The 19,909-nt window shown below is 51.1% G+C and overlaps 1 protein-coding gene across 2 annotated transcripts in view; it reads right to left on the bottom strand.

The window, feature by feature from the left end:
* Positions 1-19,909, bottom strand: part of TNR (tenascin R) — a 228,604-nt gene that overhangs the window by 24,928 nt on the left and 183,767 nt on the right. For both annotated transcript variants that reach the window (XM_029081118.2, XM_007668916.4), the window contains exons 5-10: positions 17,974-18,237; positions 17,047-17,162; positions 14,085-14,235; positions 9,647-9,916; positions 8,727-8,912; positions 375-464 (exon numbers count right to left, since the gene is read on the bottom strand). In XM_029081118.2, the coding sequence (XP_028936951.1) occupies positions 375-464; positions 8,727-8,912; positions 9,647-9,916; positions 14,085-14,235; positions 17,047-17,162; positions 17,974-18,237 (1,077 nt within the window). The remainder of the gene's footprint in view (positions 1-374; positions 465-8,726; positions 8,913-9,646; positions 9,917-14,084; positions 14,236-17,046; positions 17,163-17,973; positions 18,238-19,909) is intronic.

The following is a 19,909-nucleotide window of genomic DNA, read 5'->3' on the forward strand; positions in this document are numbered from 1 at the left end:
TCTCGGCGTCGGTCCTCCCGGGTTCCTGGGGAGCTGTGCTGCCAGCCCTCAGAAAGGGAAAGCACAGCTCCCCTCTCTGCTAAGCCCGGGGACCCCTATCTGTGGGATCACCCGCTGCCGCTGCTGCTAAATCTCCATTTACTGAAACCACCGCAACCTCTGAGCCTCAACTCAAGTGCCTCAGTGGGATTTTTCTTTGTTGGCAATGGCTGGCGATCCAGGAGATGCAAATAAGAAGACATTCCTCATGCAAGAGAAGGCTCTGTGCCCCCATCTGACTGGAGTCCAGTCAGTAATATTTCCTAGAGCACCCCAGCATCCCACTTTTTCTTCCTGGCCAGCCCTGCTCAGAAGACTCTGGGCTCTGAACTCACCGGTCCGGGCGTTCATGGTGGCTGGTACACTCTGCTGACTGTCCAGGAGAGCCGAGATCCCAACACCATACTCCGTCCCCGGCTCCAGGTCTACCAATGGGCATAAAAAAAGCAGAGTTAAACTTCCTCCTGTTGGGTTGGAATTTGTGTGTGTATGTGCATAGTGACATGTTCCATTGCATGAAGTTGTTCCTTGCATAGGCATACCCCCAGGTTACAGCCACTCCCTGAGACATACAAGGAGATACAAGCTGTTAGGATTTGATACAGCCACCCTAGGACACACAGGCAGCCTAGAGATACAGCCGTTATTGTTTGACCCCTAGTCGATCTAATGCACCGTTAAAAGGTACCAAAACGAATGAAGAAGTTATGATATCACTATCACCAACACCTAAAATTTGGGGATTAAGCCGTTTGGCACCAATCTTAAGGAAAGCTAATGTATTTCCCAAAATATTTAAAGACGACCCTGATGGAGAAAGGAGTTCAAAACTGTGAAAAGATGTGCAGAAGCAGTTGGTCTGGCAAATGATACTTTTCAAAGGCTGCCATTCCATCTAAATTGGACAAATTCTTCACTAAAGTGGAAAGACCACTTCCACAGTCAGCAGAACAAGCTGCTACTTCTGCTGTCTCTTGCAAGGATTCATAATCATACTACCACTCATTTAATGTGATGTGCTCCAGCTGGCTTTAGTAAAAACTAAACAATAGTAACAACGCTAGCATATAGCACATAAGGGAATTTCATATTTCTCCCATGAACAGCTGTTCACATTACAGTCACATTCTCATGGATGGATTTATTGATGTACCATGGGGGTACGACTGTTCTCATCTCCCCTTTCTACTCCTGCCCGTAAAGAAGCCGAAAAATCCATTAGCATCAATAGCAGGCCCTCCTGAGGTAGCTTCTGGGGACTTCTACGATACGGAATATCTTCTTTTTTAAATGATATTTGTTAAGCACTGACTGTATGTCAGGCACTAGGATAGATTACAAGGTAATCAGCTTGGACACAGTCCTCATCCCACAAAGGCTCCCAGTCTCAATCCCCATTTACAGATGAGAATATAGGCACAGAGAAGTTGTGACAACTTCACGGCCACAGAGCAGATAAGTGGCAGAGCTGGGATTAGACCCCAGGTCCTCCGTCTCCCCGGCCCGTGCTCTTTCCACTAGGCCTCGCTGCTTCTTTCCTGAGACACTATGGGCTGTAAGCTTCTTGAGGCCTTATAGTTAGGTTTCCATAGTGCTTAGTACAATGATGACCCTGTGAGGGTGCTCAGGAAACAGTTGTGATGATACTGTTCTTACCCTGTTGTACTTTGGTTCTCAGACTGAGGTACCAGGCTGCGGGATATGAAGCCGGATCAACCCTTTGGCCTCGCTAGCACTTGCAAACTTATTTTCACCCTCCTCGGCAGTTGGGAATATTTACCATAGTTATAATTATTATATATGTTAAGCACTTACTGTGTTAAGCACTGTCCTAAGCGCTGGGGCGGGTACACGTTAATCAGGTCGGACACGGTCCACATGAGGCTCCCAATCTAAGTATACGTCCATTTTTTCAATTTGTTTTGTAAATCTGTAGTAGCAAATATTTTTTGTTTCCTCCACTAGAAAGTGAGCTTCTTAGGGGTGGGGAACATGTCACTTCTCTATTTTGTGCATCCAAAGCACCTAGCATTGAACACCAACTGAGTGTTCAATAAATGCTACTGCTACTCTTACTAGTACAATTTCTACCACTACTACTAGAGAAGGATCTGATGCTTGGCAAGTCATTCAGAGCGTACTGAATGTCAAAGGGCAAGAAGGGACCAGCAGAGGAGTTGGGTCTTCGGAGCACCTTTTCTCGTTGGCACCGCAGGTAAGACCAAGCTAAGTCTCCAGGGCAGACTTGGGCTTCTGATCCAATCAGGTCTCAAAAAACTTGGCTCAGGTGTTCCTTGAGCCTGTCTCCTCTCCTAAGGGCTTCCTCTGCTTTGGCACACTTAGACTGCTGCCTTTTGTCGAAACCCCCGATTTAAGGGTGCAGGGGACAACTCAGCCTCGCACTGTGGCTTGAGCTGCACGTCGGCTTCCATGTCACCCAGCTGCCTACAGAGCACTAGTTGGGTTCAGTGCCTCCATCGACGCAATGCACAAGGCCTGTCGCATTCTAGTTTACAACAGGCTAGTTTTCTCAGGCAAGTGACTGAGGCCTTCAATTGCCTATAATGAAGTAGACATTTCCAGGCAGAGAAGAAAGGTGACAGAGAGCAAGAAATAAGAAATCGTATGTTATCAAAATGATCCTACAGCTAACACTTTTCTTGGACTTTCTTATTTATAAAGCTTAAATGATGTGTTTAATAATTAATGATGGAAGCATCTTCTCCCAGGAGGCCGCAGAGTGAAATTTCAAACACTCCCCAGGCTGGGCTGAGCCGCGCTTTCTGTCTAGGGGCCGGTGGGGCGGGAGGAGGAGGAGGGGAAGCGGGGAGGAGCGGGGGCGGGCAGAGCTCGGGGCTTTGAAGCCATTGGTTTCCTTAACTCTCCAGGGGCTATATTCCTTGGCTAAATGTGGATGGTTGCTCTTCTCTGCTGAAAGAGACAGTGCAGGCCTAGTGCCCATCTTCCTGCTTTTTCTGATTCAGAAACCCTGGGGCTCCTGTTGAAAGACGCTATGGGATCTCTATATTCATTCACTCATTCATTCATTCAATCAATCATATTTACTGAGTGCTTACTGTGTGCAGAGCACTGCACTAAACGCTTGGGAAAGACAATTCAGCAACAAATAGTGGCAATCCCTGCCCACCAGGGGCTCTACAGGACCTTTAGCCCTTCCAGCTTCATCCCCCCCAATCCACAAATATCAGGGTGTCATATCTAGCTAGTTCTGTTCCTTTTGTTTTCCGGGAATCAGACTCCACCTGCCCACAGGAAAATACTTCTACCCTCTCCATCCCTTCCAGATGGGCCTCAACAGTGCTGTTGTTGCAGTACCATTCCGAAGCGGACAAAGGGGTAGGAAGAGAGTTAAGGATAGCTTTTGGCTCCAATGATGATAATAAATAAAAATAATAACTGTGGCATTTGTGAAGGGCAGAAGTGGCGTGGGCTAGTGGATGGAGCATGGGCCTGGAAGTCAGAAGGACCTGAGTTCTACTTCCAGCTACTTGGCCAGGGAAACCTGAAGATCTAGAAGCAGGTGGGTTGGAGAACCCACTGCCAACCTGCTGGCTCCCAGGGGTACTGAGGACTTCCACAGTGGATGGCAATGGGGAAGGGGTTTTTTGTTTGGTTTTATTTTTTCTTATGGTATTTGTTAAGCACTTACTATTTGCCAGGCATTGGTCTAGAACCATTGGGGTAGAAAAAAGTAATCAGGTTGGACACATTCTATGTCCCATATGGGGTTTACAGCCCTAATCCCCATTTTACAGATGAGGTAACTGAGGCACAGAGAAGTTAACTGGGCCAAGGTCACACTCCCTTTGTTCTCCCCTCCTCCCAGCCCCACAGCACTTATGTACATATCTATATTTATATGTACTGATGCCTGTCTCCCTGCCTCTAGACTCTAAGCTCATTATGGGTAGTGACTGTGTCTGTTTACTGTTGTATTGTACTCTCCCAAGCGCTTAGAACGGTGCTCGGCACACAGTAAGTGCTCAATAAATACCATTGAATGAATGAAAGTGGTGGAAGGTCCTTCTGACTCCCAGGCCTAGGATCTATAACACTAGGCCACACTGCTTTTCTAGATTAGGCTTGATCAGACCGGTGAATTAGTCCTGCATAGGCTGGGGCTTTTTCTTAGCTGCCTGGGCCACCCAGGGTTTTGGGGATATCTGAGGAGCCTGCTTGTCCCCTGGGAATGGACTGACCGAGCGCCTAGAGAAGCAACCTCATCTGCCAATCCCCAGTTGCTGCCGTTAAGGAAGAGGCTGATCCGATCAACTGACGCACAGAGTCTGATTAAAGACAAGCAGTTCTCTTGGGGGGGAATTGCCTTTCTGCCCATCAAATGTCTCGTCAGCCCCATCTGGTTTCCACAACCCGACCGTAAGAATCAGCGCTGCCGGCTACTGGAGCCAGGAAGAAAATGAACAATTCGTGCTCACCCCTTCACTGGCTACCAGCTTCTCCACCCTTCTCAGATAATCCGGTCTTATGCTGTCGAGCCATGTCCGACCCACAGCGACACCACGGACACACCTCTCCCAGAACGCCCCAACTCCTTCTGCAATCGTTTGGTAGTGTAGCCGTAGAATTTCCTCGGTAACAATACAGGAATGGTTTACCACTGCCTCCTTCCGTGCAGTAAACTTGAGTCTCCACTCTCGACTCCCTCCCGTGCCGATGCTGCCTGGCACAGGGGAGTTCTGACCTGTAGCACATTCCTGCCACTCGCCAGCCACTGTCCAAGCTAGGAATGGAATGGATACGCCTCTGATTGACTCTCTCTCCCTCCCACAGTCGAGACTGGTAGAGGACTGGAAACTCTCAGCTTCCATATGGGTTCTGGGAGTCCTCTCCCTGTCGCTTAAGCAGCGTGGCTCAGTGGCAAGAGTCCGGGCTTGGGAGTCAGAGGTCATGGGTTCGAATCCCGGCTCTGCCACTTGTCAGCTGTGTGACTGTGGGCAAGTCACTTCACTTCTCTGTGCCTCAGTTCCCTCATCTGTAAAATGGGGATGAAGACTGTGAGCCTCACGCGGGACAACCTGATGACCCTGTATCTACCCCAGTGCTTAGAACAGTGCTCTGTACATAGTAAGCGCTTAACAAATACCAACATTATTATTATTAATAATAATAATAAACTCACGACCCTTTTTTTCAGGCCTTGGCCCGTTATTCCCAACGCAATTCAGAGGAGCGGCCACTTGGTGTCAGCCTTCCATCGCCCAAAGGGCCTCCAGGGCAGCTGCACCCCCACTCTAACCCCACCGGACACCAGGAGCTAAAGTCGCAGCTCCTGTGCGGGTCGACGGACACCTGATCTGTGCTGGGCCTTGATGTGAGTTGACCTGCTGGCTTGGAACTCTAGGAAGAAGCAGATTCCATCTTGGAAATGCCTCTCCGGTTCCGGAGAGTGCCATCGAAAACCATCCCTCGAGGAGAAAGCCTAGGTGTTCCCACGGAACAAGTGGCTACGGAAAGGACCCCTTTCCCTGGGGGCATCTTTTGCGGGATACTGGCCGCCTGAGGAGGAGATGAGGGAAGGGGGTGGGCTCCCGGGCTGGAGGCGGGAGGGGCTGCTTAGTCTGTGCAGTGGGGTCCCCAGTGTTTGTAAATGTCTTCCCACCCCCCAACTCCATGAGGGGCAGGGAAGACAGGCAGACAGGTGGGTGTGAGGGAGACATTTCACCCTAAGTCTGCCCTCCTCCAACCCAGAGTGCCTGTAAATGCCCAGGCATGGCTTTAAAAGCCACGAAGAGAGAAATGTAAAGGTGCAGAACCTCCCGCCCCAGGAGGCAGCGAAGGGAACATTTCTTCTTGCCTAAGCTTCCCTAGACTACAGAAGTGGGCACAAAGTCAGAAATGCCTACCTACTCTGAGATGGGTGGAAATGCCAGCTAAGTTAAGGTCACCCAGCCCATATCCCCTCACTGGGAGTCTGGGTAAAGAGAGATGATCAGACCTACATTATAGTACTAGGCCGTAAGCTCATCGTGGGCAGGGATTGTATCTATCAACTCTGTTGTCCTGTTCTCGCCCAAGCACTGAGTACAGAGCTCTGCACACAGTAAGTGCTCAATAAGTACCATCGATTGATTTACCGATGCTGTAAGCTACTCCCTTAGTTTCCATCCCTCTCTGTATTTTCGGGCTGAAACCCGGGGACACCCGAGCCTGGGATGGTGTCGCTGAAGGAAGGGAAACCGACTCATTGCCAGAAGCCATGTGATTTGAGTGGACCCTATGGAGAGTTAGTAGGGGGTGAGAGATCACCCATTCCTGCAGGTTAGAGCCCGCCTAGATTCTGAGCTCTCTGACCTAGAATAAGGTGGTGTTCATTCAGTACTTCCCAGAGGCCAGTTAAGGAAAAGCCTTGGGGCAAATACAAGATAACCAGATTGGAAACTGTCCCTATCCCACACGGGGCTGATGATAAAAGGAGGAGGGACAGCTGGTATTTTAACCCCTGGTAATGCCCTAGGTTAGCCTATCTTGAGGCCCAGAATCATGGGGCGGTAGGTCCTAGGCCCTCATCCTCCAGCCTCCCCTTAACTGTTGCTGTCAGCAAGAGAGCTGATAATCTTTGAAATTCTTATTCCTCTTTGTGTAAATGCGGATTCCTTCCTTATATGAGTCTAATCCCTTCTTGGATCACATGAGGTTATTTGCTTTTTTTCCGATCTTCTCCAGGAGGGTGCTGTGGGGGTTAATTACAAGTGAGGGTCCTCCCAAAATTCCAATAAAGCAATTTTCCTTTCATCCTGGAGAAATCTGTGACTTCTTAATTCTGATGACCTGTACTCCTGTGTGGGGAGGTGGTAGCAGGTGCTCGACTGGCCTTTTCTCACTACTATTCATTGTTCAGTAGCACATCTCCTTTCCAGCAGTGTGGTCCTAGACTTGGCAGACTCTGTATCTACCGAACCAGCACCGAGGTCCAGGCAGACCTAGCTGGGGAGGAGGCTCGCTGCACGATGCTCTTTCCAGCCCAGTCCCCGGAACTCGGTTTAGCTTCGTTTTCTCCACAGCTCCAAACTCTCAGAAAGTGCCACTTGACCAAGTTGGCATGTTCCTGCTACGCTGCATTAACCCCATGCCCCAAATGACTCCCCGGGGGGTGGGATGGAGTCTCCCTTTCTCTCTCTCTTCATCCACCTTCTTGCTGCCCCACTCCTCATCCACCTTCTGTCTGGAGAAGGTGCTTATTATATTTATTTTTTCCAGTCCACCTGGCCAGAGAGCTCAGTCAAGGGATTAAGTGCAGAGTAGCTTTGTCCGCTCTCAGCCCTGGGTGCTGTCTGTCCTCCCTCCCTGGTGAGCATCGCCCACCTACCTATCCAGGTGGCAAGATGACCAGGGAGCCAAGATGTGGGTTTGGGAAAAGTATTACCAGAGAGCGCATGGGCAATCCCTGATCCAGTTCTGCCTTTTAGAGAGTCTCCCCCATATCCTGAGTGCTAATTCTGCCAAGGCTCTCTTGATCACCTCAATGGCAGGAGGCACTGTTCTGCCCTAGGGAGCCTCGGGGCCCCAGAAGTCCCATTTGCCACGTGTTGCAGCTGCAGACCCGGGGTTGCTCTGCCCCATGCAAGATTTTATGTTTAGGCGGGATTTTTGAAAAATTCAGCCACAAGAAAAACCAACTCCCATAATCCCCCATGCCTCCCCCTCACCTTTTCAATTCTAAAGTTTCAGTGTGCCGGTCATGTTGTTAGTGCCCCGCTGGCCACCCAGCGGAACACACTTCCCTCCTCCTGGGACCCTGTAGACTGAAAGCTCCTCCTCTAGACTGTAAACTCCTTTTTTATGGCATTTGCTATGCACTTACTATGTGCCAGGCACTGTTCTAAGCACTGGGGTAGATACAACCTAATCAGATAGACACGGTCCACGTCCCATGTGGGGCTCACAGTCTAATCCCATTTTACAGATGAGGGAACTGCGGCACAGAGAAGTTAAGTGACTTGCCTAAGGTTACACAGCAGACAAGTAGCAGAGCTGGGATTAGTACAGTGCTTTGCACCTAGTTAGTGCTCTATAAATATGATTGAATGAATGAATGGGATGAAAAGCCAGGTCCTTCGGACCCCCAGGTCTGTACTCTACTAGGTCACGTTGCGCTCAGCTGATCCTTGTGGACAAGGATTACATCTACCAACTCTGTTGTACTGTACTCTCCCAAGTGCTTAGTACAGTACTCTACACAAGTAAGCGCTCAGTCGATACCAAGGAGCAGAGAAGCTGCTGCCAAGGGATGCCTTCTACATAGGTCCCACGGCCGGCTTGCAGCACTGAGGCAGAGTGATGTCTGGTGCCAAGCGTCTGCTGAGATGCACCATGGTGGCGGAGAATAACGTGGACTGTGAAGCCCATCTCCGCTCGGCCGAGAAATCTGTGCTGAAGAGAGGACCTGGGGTTTGAACCTCTCGGGGAGGCGAGGCAAAGCAAATCAGCTCGACGAGCACAAGGCCCTTGCGGCTAGCGGGCCGTGCTCCGAGCTCACCCAGCCTCAGCTGGGTCTCGCGTTCACACCCCCTTCTGACATGAAAGAACGGGAGTGGCCTGGCCGGGGACCGAGTCAGGAGACAAAGGCCCTGCCCAGCTGGGGACGGGAGTCCAAGGCAAGCAAGTGTGAGTGCAAGGTTGGGGGTCGACGAGCGGGGACGACTCACCGGCGAGGCTGGCTTTGGTAGTTGGGCCCGGGCTCCTGGGGACCAGCAGCTCATGGTACTGTTCTCCGGCCAGAGTGCTGAACACCACCCGGTAATCCCGCACTTCCGCCTCACTGTTGTCCCATTCCAGGTCCAGGTTGGTGGCTGTGCGGGAGACCACCCGCAGGTTTTTGGGAGCGTCGATCTCTGCACAACAGCAAAGGAAACCTGATTCAGTTCTCTGGGGGCGAGGAAGAAGGATTGTTCAGAGTGATCCCTCGTCTGGCTTCGGGACATCCCTGAGACGGCTGCCCTCATGTGAGCCATTTATGGCTGTACATATCTGGATTGTTCAGACTCCCAGAATGCCCTTGGACGATGAGGAGGAGGAAGAAAGTAGGTAGTGGCTCTAACCGGGTCCTGGTCCCCACACTCGAGCCCTGCCACCTCCCCTAGACAGAGAGTCCCAGCAGCACTAGCTGTGCCGGTTACCGGTCAAAATGGAGTTGCGGGCAGTTCTCCCAGAGGAGGACTCTCACTCTTCTGTTGCCAATCCAGTCCGGTGGGCAGCTGTTCTGTTAACTGCCACTCATGGTGCAGGCTGCTGGGGAGGTAGGAAGGGCCAATGCCAGGCCCTCTCAGGGGCGGAGGAAAGGAAAGTCTTCCTTCCTGCTCTTCCCGACCGGGCAGCCAGATCCTCCTCCCGCCATTCCGGAGGGGCCTGGTGCCAGCTTCCCACGGGCTCCGATGCCTCTTACCGCAGCTCCTGGTCGGCCCGCTGGTCTACCTGCCCGGTCAGCCGGAGAGGGCGGTGAGTCAGAGCGGGGTTCTTGCCTTTCAGTCGCCATGGTCAGCACCCCCGGGGGCAGGGCTTGGGGAGCAGGGACCAGGGTCGGCCCAGCGGGGGAGGATTTGGAGCTACAGCCCAGTCCCGGCCTCACCTGTGGTGAAGTGGGTGGTGGTGGCGTCGCTCTCGTTGGCCCCGCGCACTCCGCTGACCGAGACCTCGTAGCGGGAGCCGGGCCGGAGGGCCTGCACCGAGTACTGGCTCAGGGGCGGCTGCAGCCGGAAGGTGGTTTTCCCGCTCTCCCCGCCCACCAGGCCGTATCGCAGGAGGATGAAATCGACTTTGGCTCGAGGCGGGGTCCACTCGACGAAGGCCACTGTGTCCGAGACATCACGGACTAGGATCTGGGTCGGGCCGTCAATCACTGGACCAAGTAGAGCAGTTTGTTAGAGACCTGCCAGCGAGAGCTGAGGGAGGCTGCTCCATGTTGACACGGCAATGCATATGCGTCCTCTCACTAGAGCTTCACCCCATCCCGGAGAGGTTGGGAGCATGGGAATTCTTACAGATGGGAAAACTGACACCTGGAGAGGTCGACTCACCTTGTCCCAGGGAAGCTAGGTGGGGCAGCAGTTCTTATCCACATTTTACATATGAGAAAACTGACACCCAAAGAGGTGTCAAGAGACCTGTCACAGTAGAGATTAGAACCCGGATCTGTCGTCTTGCAGGAGGTCCCTCTCCTCTAGACTAGGCTACTGGGTGTGGGCATGAGGTCATGGCTGGGGAGCCTCTAGACCGTAAGAGCTGGCCGGTCATCTCTTGCCCTGGGGCACAAAGGCCAGAACCGGACTTCAGGTGGGCACTTTTCCCTCACAACCCAACACCCGCGGCTCCCTCGCTGGCTAGCGGAATAGTCTCCGGGTTTGACCAACAGATGTCCCTGCTAAGCTGTGGCGGCCACCCAGCTGCCTCTTCTGCTAAGTTTAGTAACACACCAATAGGCGGTTTGCCTACTCGGAACAATTCCCTCACAGTCAAGTCTTCTCTCCTGTGTTCCCATCCCTGCACCCTCCCCACATGAGGGGCAGCGTCACTTCCCACCGGGAAGTCTGTCAGGGAGTCTGGGGCCAAGGAAGCCCTGTGAGGCCTTAGTGTATTCAAGCCTTTGGATCCTCAGGAAACCCTTCCCCCAAAGCCCTGACAGGATCTGTAGCCCCGAGCAGATGTGTTCTGGTCCAGGATGGCCTGGGGATCTGTGCTATCCTAGGGCCTAAGTGGCTTGGGATGGCCTGGCATGGTCCCAGCATAGCCCTGGGGATTGGAATTCACTTGGCCTGTGCGGGGAGGGATGCCCAGGAACCGGCCTGGGCTGGCATGGCCTGAACTGGTAGCTTCAGCCATCGTGAATCTGCCTGGCTGGTCACAGGGCCGCCCCCTGCTCTAGGGGTCCTGGTTGCTTGGGAACTGGGCTGAGCTCCAGGCATGCCCAAATGGCTGGGGTGGAGAGCCTTGGGCATCTTTCTCACCTCAGCCCCAGCTTCCTCGTTTACACAATGGGGGCGGGGGTGGGGCATCCTTGTTGCTGCTTGGCCCCATGGGCTGGGAAGTATAGAGAGACACTTCTGAGTTCTGAGCCTGAAAGGTGCCGTCAAGCCAAAATCATCACAGCGCGATGCGATCCTGTCCTTCAACTCCCTCAATCCACAAAACTTCCTGAATAGCCGACCTTATCAGATTGCGATTATAAAACCCACTGCAGGCTGCTTGTAATTTGCATTCATAAAACAGCTCATGTTGAAAAAGCTGTGTGAGCGTCTGACAAGGATCCAGGCCCTCGCGGGGTGCAGTTTGTACAGGCTAGCCGGCCAGCCGGAAGAAAAATATCAAGCGGCAATCTTGCACACAGTTTTGCACACACAGTCCTGACCGCCTGGGCCGAGAGGAAACGCTCCCTCACAGAGGCTGCACCCCTCAGGTCCGAAGGGCTGCGGCTGGCTGCCGCCACCCAGCCTCCAGGATGACTTTGGCCCTCAGTAGTTCAAAAACAATCAAGTTTTTAAGGGTCTTATTAGGACTACTACCAGGTCTATTCAGCCCAGGATTCTATTCATACAGTGGCAACAGGAGGCTGGAAGAAACAGCACGTCTCTTGCCCTCCTCGACTCCTTCCCTCATGGTCCATTTGACATCCCTGGAGAAACCATTATGGGCCAAGAATGTATCCAATGTCCTTGCTGAGCCCCCTTATATTTTCCACTGCCTCCCTTGCGGCAGCTTACCCCTTAAATGTACGCTAGTAGTTGGATCGGAACACTCAGCATTTGAAGTTCCTGAGTTTTCCTCACCAACTGTCAAGAAGACCTCGTCATCTCTCAGTCAATCAATAGATAAATTGATGATAGAGTCCTCCTCCCCACTAACTGCCACCAAGACCTCATCATCCCTCCTTACCTAGGGTTTAAAACTTGGGTTCTAGTCCCGGTACCAAGGCCGAACCCGTGCCCGGGAACTAGCCACTTAGCTCTGTGTCTCTCTTTGAAACTGGGGCTAGTCACAGTTCCTCTGGGGAGCTCTTAATTGCAAGGCGGAGGAATGTGGACTGATACTACATTGAGAGAGTTGAAGAAACAACATTGCGCTCATCTAAATCAAAGCTGGGATGACTAGAGCTGGCAGCAAGCCTAATAACTTTGATTTTATTCTCTTCTGTCGCTGACTCGGTTGCTCATCCAACTACTCTGTGTCTTAGTTTTCCCATCTATTAAGTGGGAAACTGGATGATAGTTGCCTCAAGGTGGCATTTAGAGCCTTTCTGAGCTACTTGACTAGAGTGCATGGCCTCTCCTGTAACTTGTGGGTTGCAATCTTCTGAACCCCACTTCTGAACCCGCTCTGCATCACGTTCAAGCCAGATAGACTTGTGTTGTTGGTCATAGTAGTGGGAATGGTATTGATCGGGCACTCACTTGGCGCAATGCACTGTACTGAACACTGGGGAAAGTCCAACCGAAGTCCGAGGCGCAAATGTTCCCCAAGTTCCTTAATGCATTTTATCCAAAATGAACAGTAAAGGCATATATTATAGAAGAATTGAGTGAACGAACATGATCTCTAATACCTCTCCTCAAATACAAAGAAAGCTAGTTAGGCAAACAGGCAATTAACCAATCAAACTTCTTAAGCATAATGAGCACTGAAGGGGAACTCGTGCAGGTGAAATAGGAATTAACCTGAGGTGCTACCGGGAACCCTAAACAAACTATCAAGTCTCCATTGAGGTCCAATTAGTGATGTTTCCTCTTGGTTTTCATTTCATCATTGCACTTTCTGCTCTAGGTAGGGTGGCGATGCTAATGACCAGAGGTAGGGAATATAAGAGCACGGAGGAAAGCTGGGCCTCTGGGCTGCCCCGCCCTAGCCCAGCCTGCCTGGCCCCTACCCAATCTGCTCTTTTATCCCTGGTAGCCCACGGAGCCCTCTGTCTGCTCTGCGGGGTCCTCTAGAAAAGAAAAGAATCCTGAGCCACTGCCACCCCAACTCACTTCCAGTGCTTGACCACAAGACAGAGGGCTGTGGGATCAGCTGAATGCTGTTCAAACTGTGCAGGCTGACACAACCTGGCCCCGGGGCTCAAGGCCCAGGCTAGTCGATTCCTGTGCAGAGTCCTGCAAGGGAGGGTCATGGGTATTCTCACCCAAAACCTGTCTTCCCACAATTTCCAGCTGGACCACTGTAATAATAATAATGATAATTGGAGTATTCGTTAAGTGCTTACCATGTTCCAGTCACTGTTTTAAGCACGGGAGTAGATACAAGATAATCGGGTTGGATACGGTCCCTGGCCCTCACAGTCTTAATCCGCATTTTACAGATGAGTGAACTGAGGCATAGAGAACTTAAGTGACTTGCTCAAGGTCACACAGCAGACAAGTGGCAGAGCCGGGATTAGAACCCATGTCCTTCTGATTCCCAGACCTCTGCTCTTTCCACTAGGCAATGCTGCTATAGGGCGACTACCGAATGCAATGCATTGTACTAAATCCATGGGAAGCAATGGAAATAAATCCCAAGAAAGCTTTGGGCTCTGGGTTGAAAATGTTCAAGCTGGCTAAGGTTTCCTCAGAGCCCAAGGAATATGTCCCCAGAGCAGGTGCCAGTTCCAGTTAAAGGTGGTAGACGGCATGACCAGTGTCCTAGAGGTCCCACCTGGCAACTACGGTCCCCAGGGAGTGGCCCCAGGGCAGGAGGTGAAATAATAAAATATAATAATGGTACTTGTTAAGCACTTACTACGTGCCAAGCACCGGTCTAAGCACTGGGGTAGACACAAGTTAATCAGTTTGGACAGTCCCTGTCCCAAATGGGGCTCACACTCTTATCCCCATTTTACAGATGAGGTAACCAAGGACCAGAGAAGTGAAGTGACTTGCTCAAGGTCACAAGGCAGACATGTGGCAGAGCAGGGATTAGAACTCAAGTCCTTCTGACTCCCAGACCTGTGCTCTATCCACTAAGCCACGCTGCTTCTCCCAGAAAGGTCAGGTGCGGGGGGGCGGGGGAGAGGAGGAGTGGTTAGGGAGGACACTCACGGGTGGAGACACTGGCCGAGGTCGGGGGGCTCCGGGCTTGCTCCTTGAGAGCCACCACGTTGACAGTGTACTCCTCCCCAGGCTTCAGGCCCGTCTGGTTGAAGGATGTGACGTCACTGGGGACCTGGGCGATCACGCCCCCTTCGTTATTCTGGGGAGAGGGAAAAGAGAGAGAAGCGGTGGTGGGATGGCCGGGGCCGTACAGCTCGCGTCCAATCTCCATGTCCAGGGGTGGCGTCTAGCCAGCGCACCCCTCATCTGACTCCATACGGAGGGAACCTCAGAGAGCCTCTTTCACCGTTCCCTCCAGTGTAGCCGTAGTAATAGTAATGGGATTTACTAATGATCTGTATCTGATGCTTATCAACTCCTCGGATGCCTCCTGCTCCTGCATATCTGTTCATGTCCAGCTGCAGTTTTGGGTAAACGCATACATTCGTTACTTTTCTTTCTGCTCACTGTGGACTCTTCCAGCAAGGCTTCCCAGGGTTTTTCAGAGTCCGGCCCCAGGACAACCACCTGCCCACCTCCCCCTGCAGGTGACTCTTTTTTTGTTTTGTTTTTTTGTTTGTTTGTTGATTTGGTTTTTTAATGGCATTTAAGAGCTTACTATGTGCCAGACACTGCACTAAGCACTGGAATTGATATAAGCTAATCAGGTTGGACGCAGTCCCCTTACCATAAAGAGCTCACACTCCCAATTTCCATATTACAGATGAGATAACTGAGGCATAGAGAACTTTAGTGGCTTGCCCAAGGTCACACAGCAGACAAGTGACGGACCTGGGATAAGAAACCAGGTCCGACTCCCAGGCCCGTGCTCTATCCACTAGGCAGCACTGCAGGGAACGTGTTTACCCATTCTGCTCTGTATAGTGCTCTGCCGCAGTAAGCACTCAAGAAATACCACTGACTGACTGATTGATTGACTTGGCTAGGACTTCGTTTCCCTTCTCTTCCAGGCCAGTCTTCAGAGCGGAGCCCTGCCTGACCTAAGGAGAACCTCACAGCAGCTGGAAAATTCTACTTTTCACATTTAAGGACACCTGCCGATCTGTTCTCCCCTGACATGAAATGGAAGATCTTTGACCAAGGGCGCTTAGGCTTCAACGATTTCTGGGCCATTCTCTGGTCTGGCAAATGACAGTGATTGCCTGGGCCCTTCTTTGCATCGCCAAAGACTCTACTTGAGGGTTACAAGTTGGAGGCGCTGGGGGAATCTGCTTTGTCTGTGAACCAAAATGCTCACTACCCTCCGATATAATATGACAAGCTCTCAGTCAATCAAGCAATGGAATTTGAGCAATTACTGTGTGCGGAGCACTGTACAAAGAACACAGGGCACTATACTAAATGCCTGGGGGATTATAAGAGAACTAGTATAGGCATTCTCTGCCCTCAAAGAGCTTTCAGTCTGGGGGAATGATGGACACTAAAAGGAAGTACAGATAGGAAGGAGGAAAAGGGGATAAGTACATGGATTAGTGCCTAAGTGTCATGGAAATTATGTACAAAAGTGTTGAGGGAAGATGTGAATACTCAGCATTGAAGAGATTTTGGTATCTGACTTGCCACTTTCTAAATAATTTTTTAAACTCTTCATGAATGTGCTGAGCTTGCCAATAAAAATTAGTCATTTGCTGATGTAGATTGTTCACGGCTACAGTTAAAATGGTTGATGTTAAGGAAATGTTAATTTTGTAGGCACTCCATTCTTAATCTGGAAGTGTATGTATGCCTTTGGCTATTTAGAACAGATGTGTGTGTGTGTGTGTGTGTGTGTGTGCATTTTAAAATCAGAGAGCTATTTGCTTTTATTTTGATAGGAGAGCAACTATCTTGTTCTCTCTGGCTGTTCTCTGATGGAAGTGCAGTTCCTCTACTAATACAGCCCAGGTGTTGCTTTATTTTGTTTTTTTAATGGTATTTGTTAAGTGCTTACTACATGCCAGGCACTGTACTAAGCGCTGAAGTAGATATAAGCTAATCAGGTGGGACACAGTTCACATCCCACATGGGGCTCACAGTCAATCCGCACTGTAAAGATGAGGTAACTGAGGCACAGATAATTTAAGCGAATTGAACACGGTCACAAAGCAGACAAATGCCGGAGCCGGGATTAGAACCCAGGTAACCCAGGTCGTTCTGGTTCCCAGGCTCGTGCTCTATCCACTAGGCCACACTGCTTCTCAATTGGCTGGCTGTTAGAAACTCCTGTGCCTGAGCAGGGCTTTCTAGCCAGTGAGCAATCTGCTGCAACTTGGCCAAAGAGAAGGGTTTTAGGAAGGGTCAGTAGGGTGGCTTATAAGAAACAGGGCTCAGCTGCCAGGTCTCTCCAAGCCCCCATAGGCTGGCTTTCCCTGGCTGCCGCTCCCAGGGCTTCTCTCTCTTCCCTTCTCCCTCTTTACTGCTTCCCACCAGGCATATGATGAGGTCTAAATCTGCAGAGATCTTTTTTAAACACCCCCCGCCCCCATACACACACACATATTCAGCTACACCCACTCACCCTCACTGAGATTCATTCAGAAATACACCATGCTGGTCCAGATCTACACACTCACTCTCACTGAGACACCCAATATACACACAAGCACAAGTGTGCACACAAACACAGGCGTGCACACACACACACACACACACACACACACACACACGCACCCATACTCAGAAGGCAGATCGCTTGGCCCAGATCGGAGTGGCGGCCCCTGAGACTGACGGTTTCTAGAGTTCCTTCCGTGCTCTCCTAGGCCCGAGCCTGAGGCAGCCCGCAGAACGTTTCTCTTCTGCTGCTTCTCCTCCCTTATTGCTTAAGCTAGCTCTTACTGAATGAGTGACACAATGAATCCTGATAGCGACCACCGCAGTGATTTGGAAAGGCGGGAGGAGTGAGTGACATACATCTTCCCCTCTTCCCCAACCCCTGGGGCTAGGGGTCGGGCTGCTTTATGAGCGGCATTACCTTTGGGATGAAGCTAATCTCCCATCCATCGAAAGAAAATGAGAAGGGTTCCCACTGCACCTCCACAGTGGTCTCTGTGATGGTCTTGAACCGCAGCCCTTGGGGAGTGGAGAGATCTGAAATAGAGCCAGACGGATGCCAGTCGCCATGAGCTCAACTCTCTGCCCTCTGCCCCGGTGGATCACACTGAACACCACAAAGAAATTTCCTCCCTCCCTTCCCCAATCCCTCCCTTTGTCTCTCCTTCTCTCTCTCTCTTCCATTCCCTCTCCCTCCCCTTCCCCGCTCTCTTCTCCTCTCCTGGGCCAAAGCCAGGATGGCCACATCTTGCCCATCAGATTTGCAACCTTCTGTTTTGTTCTGTTCTCCAGGACTCCTGGGAATTTCCCCTCACTGGCCATTCTCCTAGGAGGCAGAAGATTTCCAATCCGTCCTGCTTGGGGAGCCTCCACTAGCCCTCAGACACATTAGAGGCTGGCCAGGTGGGCTTACACGTCTGGGCTTTGATGTCTGTAACCTTGCCCAGAGGTGACATCTCATCATTTTGTATATATGTCCCTCCATTTGGCTCATTGTTTTTGCCCCCCCCTTTTTCCCCTTCAAGCTGAATACAACAATAGCCAGTCAGGAACATTCCAGACCTTAAGGGCCCCTGGCCCAGACCCCTGAAAGCCCAGGCCAATTGCTGAGCTGCCATGGCAACTGGGCCACCGAGGGAAGGTGAATTACTTCAGGCCAGCCCCGAGAGTTCTGGGAGGCAGCAGGGAGGTCCTATGGTCCTCAGTTTGGTCTGAGGAGCACCCCCCGACCCCGAAGTCTCTGGTGCCGGCCGTGGCCCCCCAAATTCGGGGGTTTGCTGGCATGGGCAATGGCTGAGAGGTTCTGTGGAGCCCAGGGTCCCCGACTCTTCACCAAGTTGGTACTTACATGTGGCCACCCTGGCCGTGACGGGGAGGCTGAGGATGTCACTGATGACAGCATAGACGCTGATATTGTAGGTGAGCCCTGGTTCCAACTCCCTGAGGGTGACGGTGCTCCAATCCCCAGGCACCCGCTGCTGGAGCTGAAGGCCCCCCGGGACCGTCGGCTGGTAAGAGATCACATATTCCGTCACTGCCATCGGCCCGTCCCATTCCAGCTCAACGGACCTGTCGCTGATGCCAGCCACTCGCAAGTCCTCGGGTGGGGCAACTAACGGGAGGCAATACACAGACAGTGTGAGCTCGAGGGACCCTCTCCCCACCCCAGACCCAGCTTGAATAATGCCCTTCTCCTCTTTTTAAAAATGTTTTTATGGTATTTGTTAAGCACTTACTATGTGCCAGGCACTGTACTGACAGCTGGGGTAGATACAAGATAATTGGGCTGGACACAGTCCTTGTCCCTCACAGGGCTCACAATCTTAAATCCCAGTTTTAGAGACGAGGGAACTGAGGTATAGAGAAGTTATGTGACTTGCCCACTCTTATACAGTAGCTCTGACTCCCAGGCCCTGTTGTTTTCACTAGGCCCAGTTGCTTCTCTCTGACTGAGCTCTAGACATAAATGATGCAAATCACTTTATATATACATATGGTCAGCCTCACACACAATCTGTCAGGATTGGACCCTAGAATATAGTTTTTGAAGGCAAAGGACTGAGGTTGAGGCCCACCACCTCTGTGTTTTTTTTGTTCTCTTGTATGTGAAATGTTGAGGTCAAATGCTGGAAACTGGAGTACTTTGCATTGGTCCAGTGCCAAAAGATTTACTGGGCACTTGGCTCAGGCAGTGCAATCAATCGATGACATTTACTGAGTGCTTACTGTGGGCAGAGCACTGAACTAAGCGCTTGGCAGAGTACAATAGAAGAGTTGGTAGATAGGTTCCCTGCCACAGGACTAGTCTAGAGCCTAGACTGTAAGTAGTTAAGCACTACTAAGGTCACATCTCCTCCAAGAGGCAAACCTGTGGGCTGAGAATGTGTCTACCAACTTTGACTTACTCTTCCAAGCACTTAGTACAGTGCTCTGCACAAAGTAGGCATTCAATAAATACCACTGATGATGACTGATGATGAAGTAATGGATTCCAGAGTGTAGCCTCACGTCTAGAACAACAACGGCTGGAATGACATCACCGAGCCATGCCTGCTGGAAGAAACAGCCGGTCTCACTCCCTTTTCAGCAGTGTGCTTTCCGACACGGCACAGTTGGATGTCAGAATCTACTCGGTGACTAGCTCTTACTTAATAGTGCAACCGAGAGTAGTTGTCGAGAACCCGCTAATTGCAGAACATGGTCCTAAGTGTTAGGGCGTACAATGCTGACAGACGATGCTGTCCCTGCCTTCAAGTAGCTTGCCATTTCTCAAGCCCCAGTCCTAGAGATCAGCTCATTTTCTTCTCCAGGCTCATTTCTCGAGTTCTCCCCAAAGGACCCATCTGTGACAGACTCTCATTGAAAAAATCCACGAGCTTATGGAGAATTTTTCCCCTCTGGCCTGGTTGCCCTGAAGCCCTGCCTCTATGGCGCTCTCCCAAGTGCTTAGTACAGTGCTTTGCCCAGAGTAAGTCCTCAGTAAATACTATGGATTGATTAACTGATTTAGAATTTAGATTTAGAATCTTGCATCTTGGCTAGTCTGGTCTCTGCCAAACAGGGGATGACAAACCAGTACTATAATTAATGGGTACAGCTCCCACATGTAAATGGGCACATTACTTGGATTGGTCTAACAGATGCCAGGCTTCTGGAATGTATTTATTGGATGGCTTCCCCACCTCACACATTCTGGGCCCTACCCACTGCACTCTGGCAGCAGAAGAGAGTGGCTACCATCCTGCTTACTTGTTGAAATGTCCTCTGGGCAGGGAATGTTTCTG

The sequence above is a fragment of the Ornithorhynchus anatinus genome, chromosome 16, assembly GCF_004115215.2.
Source record: "Ornithorhynchus anatinus isolate Pmale09 chromosome 16, mOrnAna1.pri.v4, whole genome shotgun sequence".
In the NCBI taxonomy this organism is placed as follows: domain Eukaryota; kingdom Metazoa; phylum Chordata; class Mammalia; order Monotremata; family Ornithorhynchidae; genus Ornithorhynchus; species Ornithorhynchus anatinus.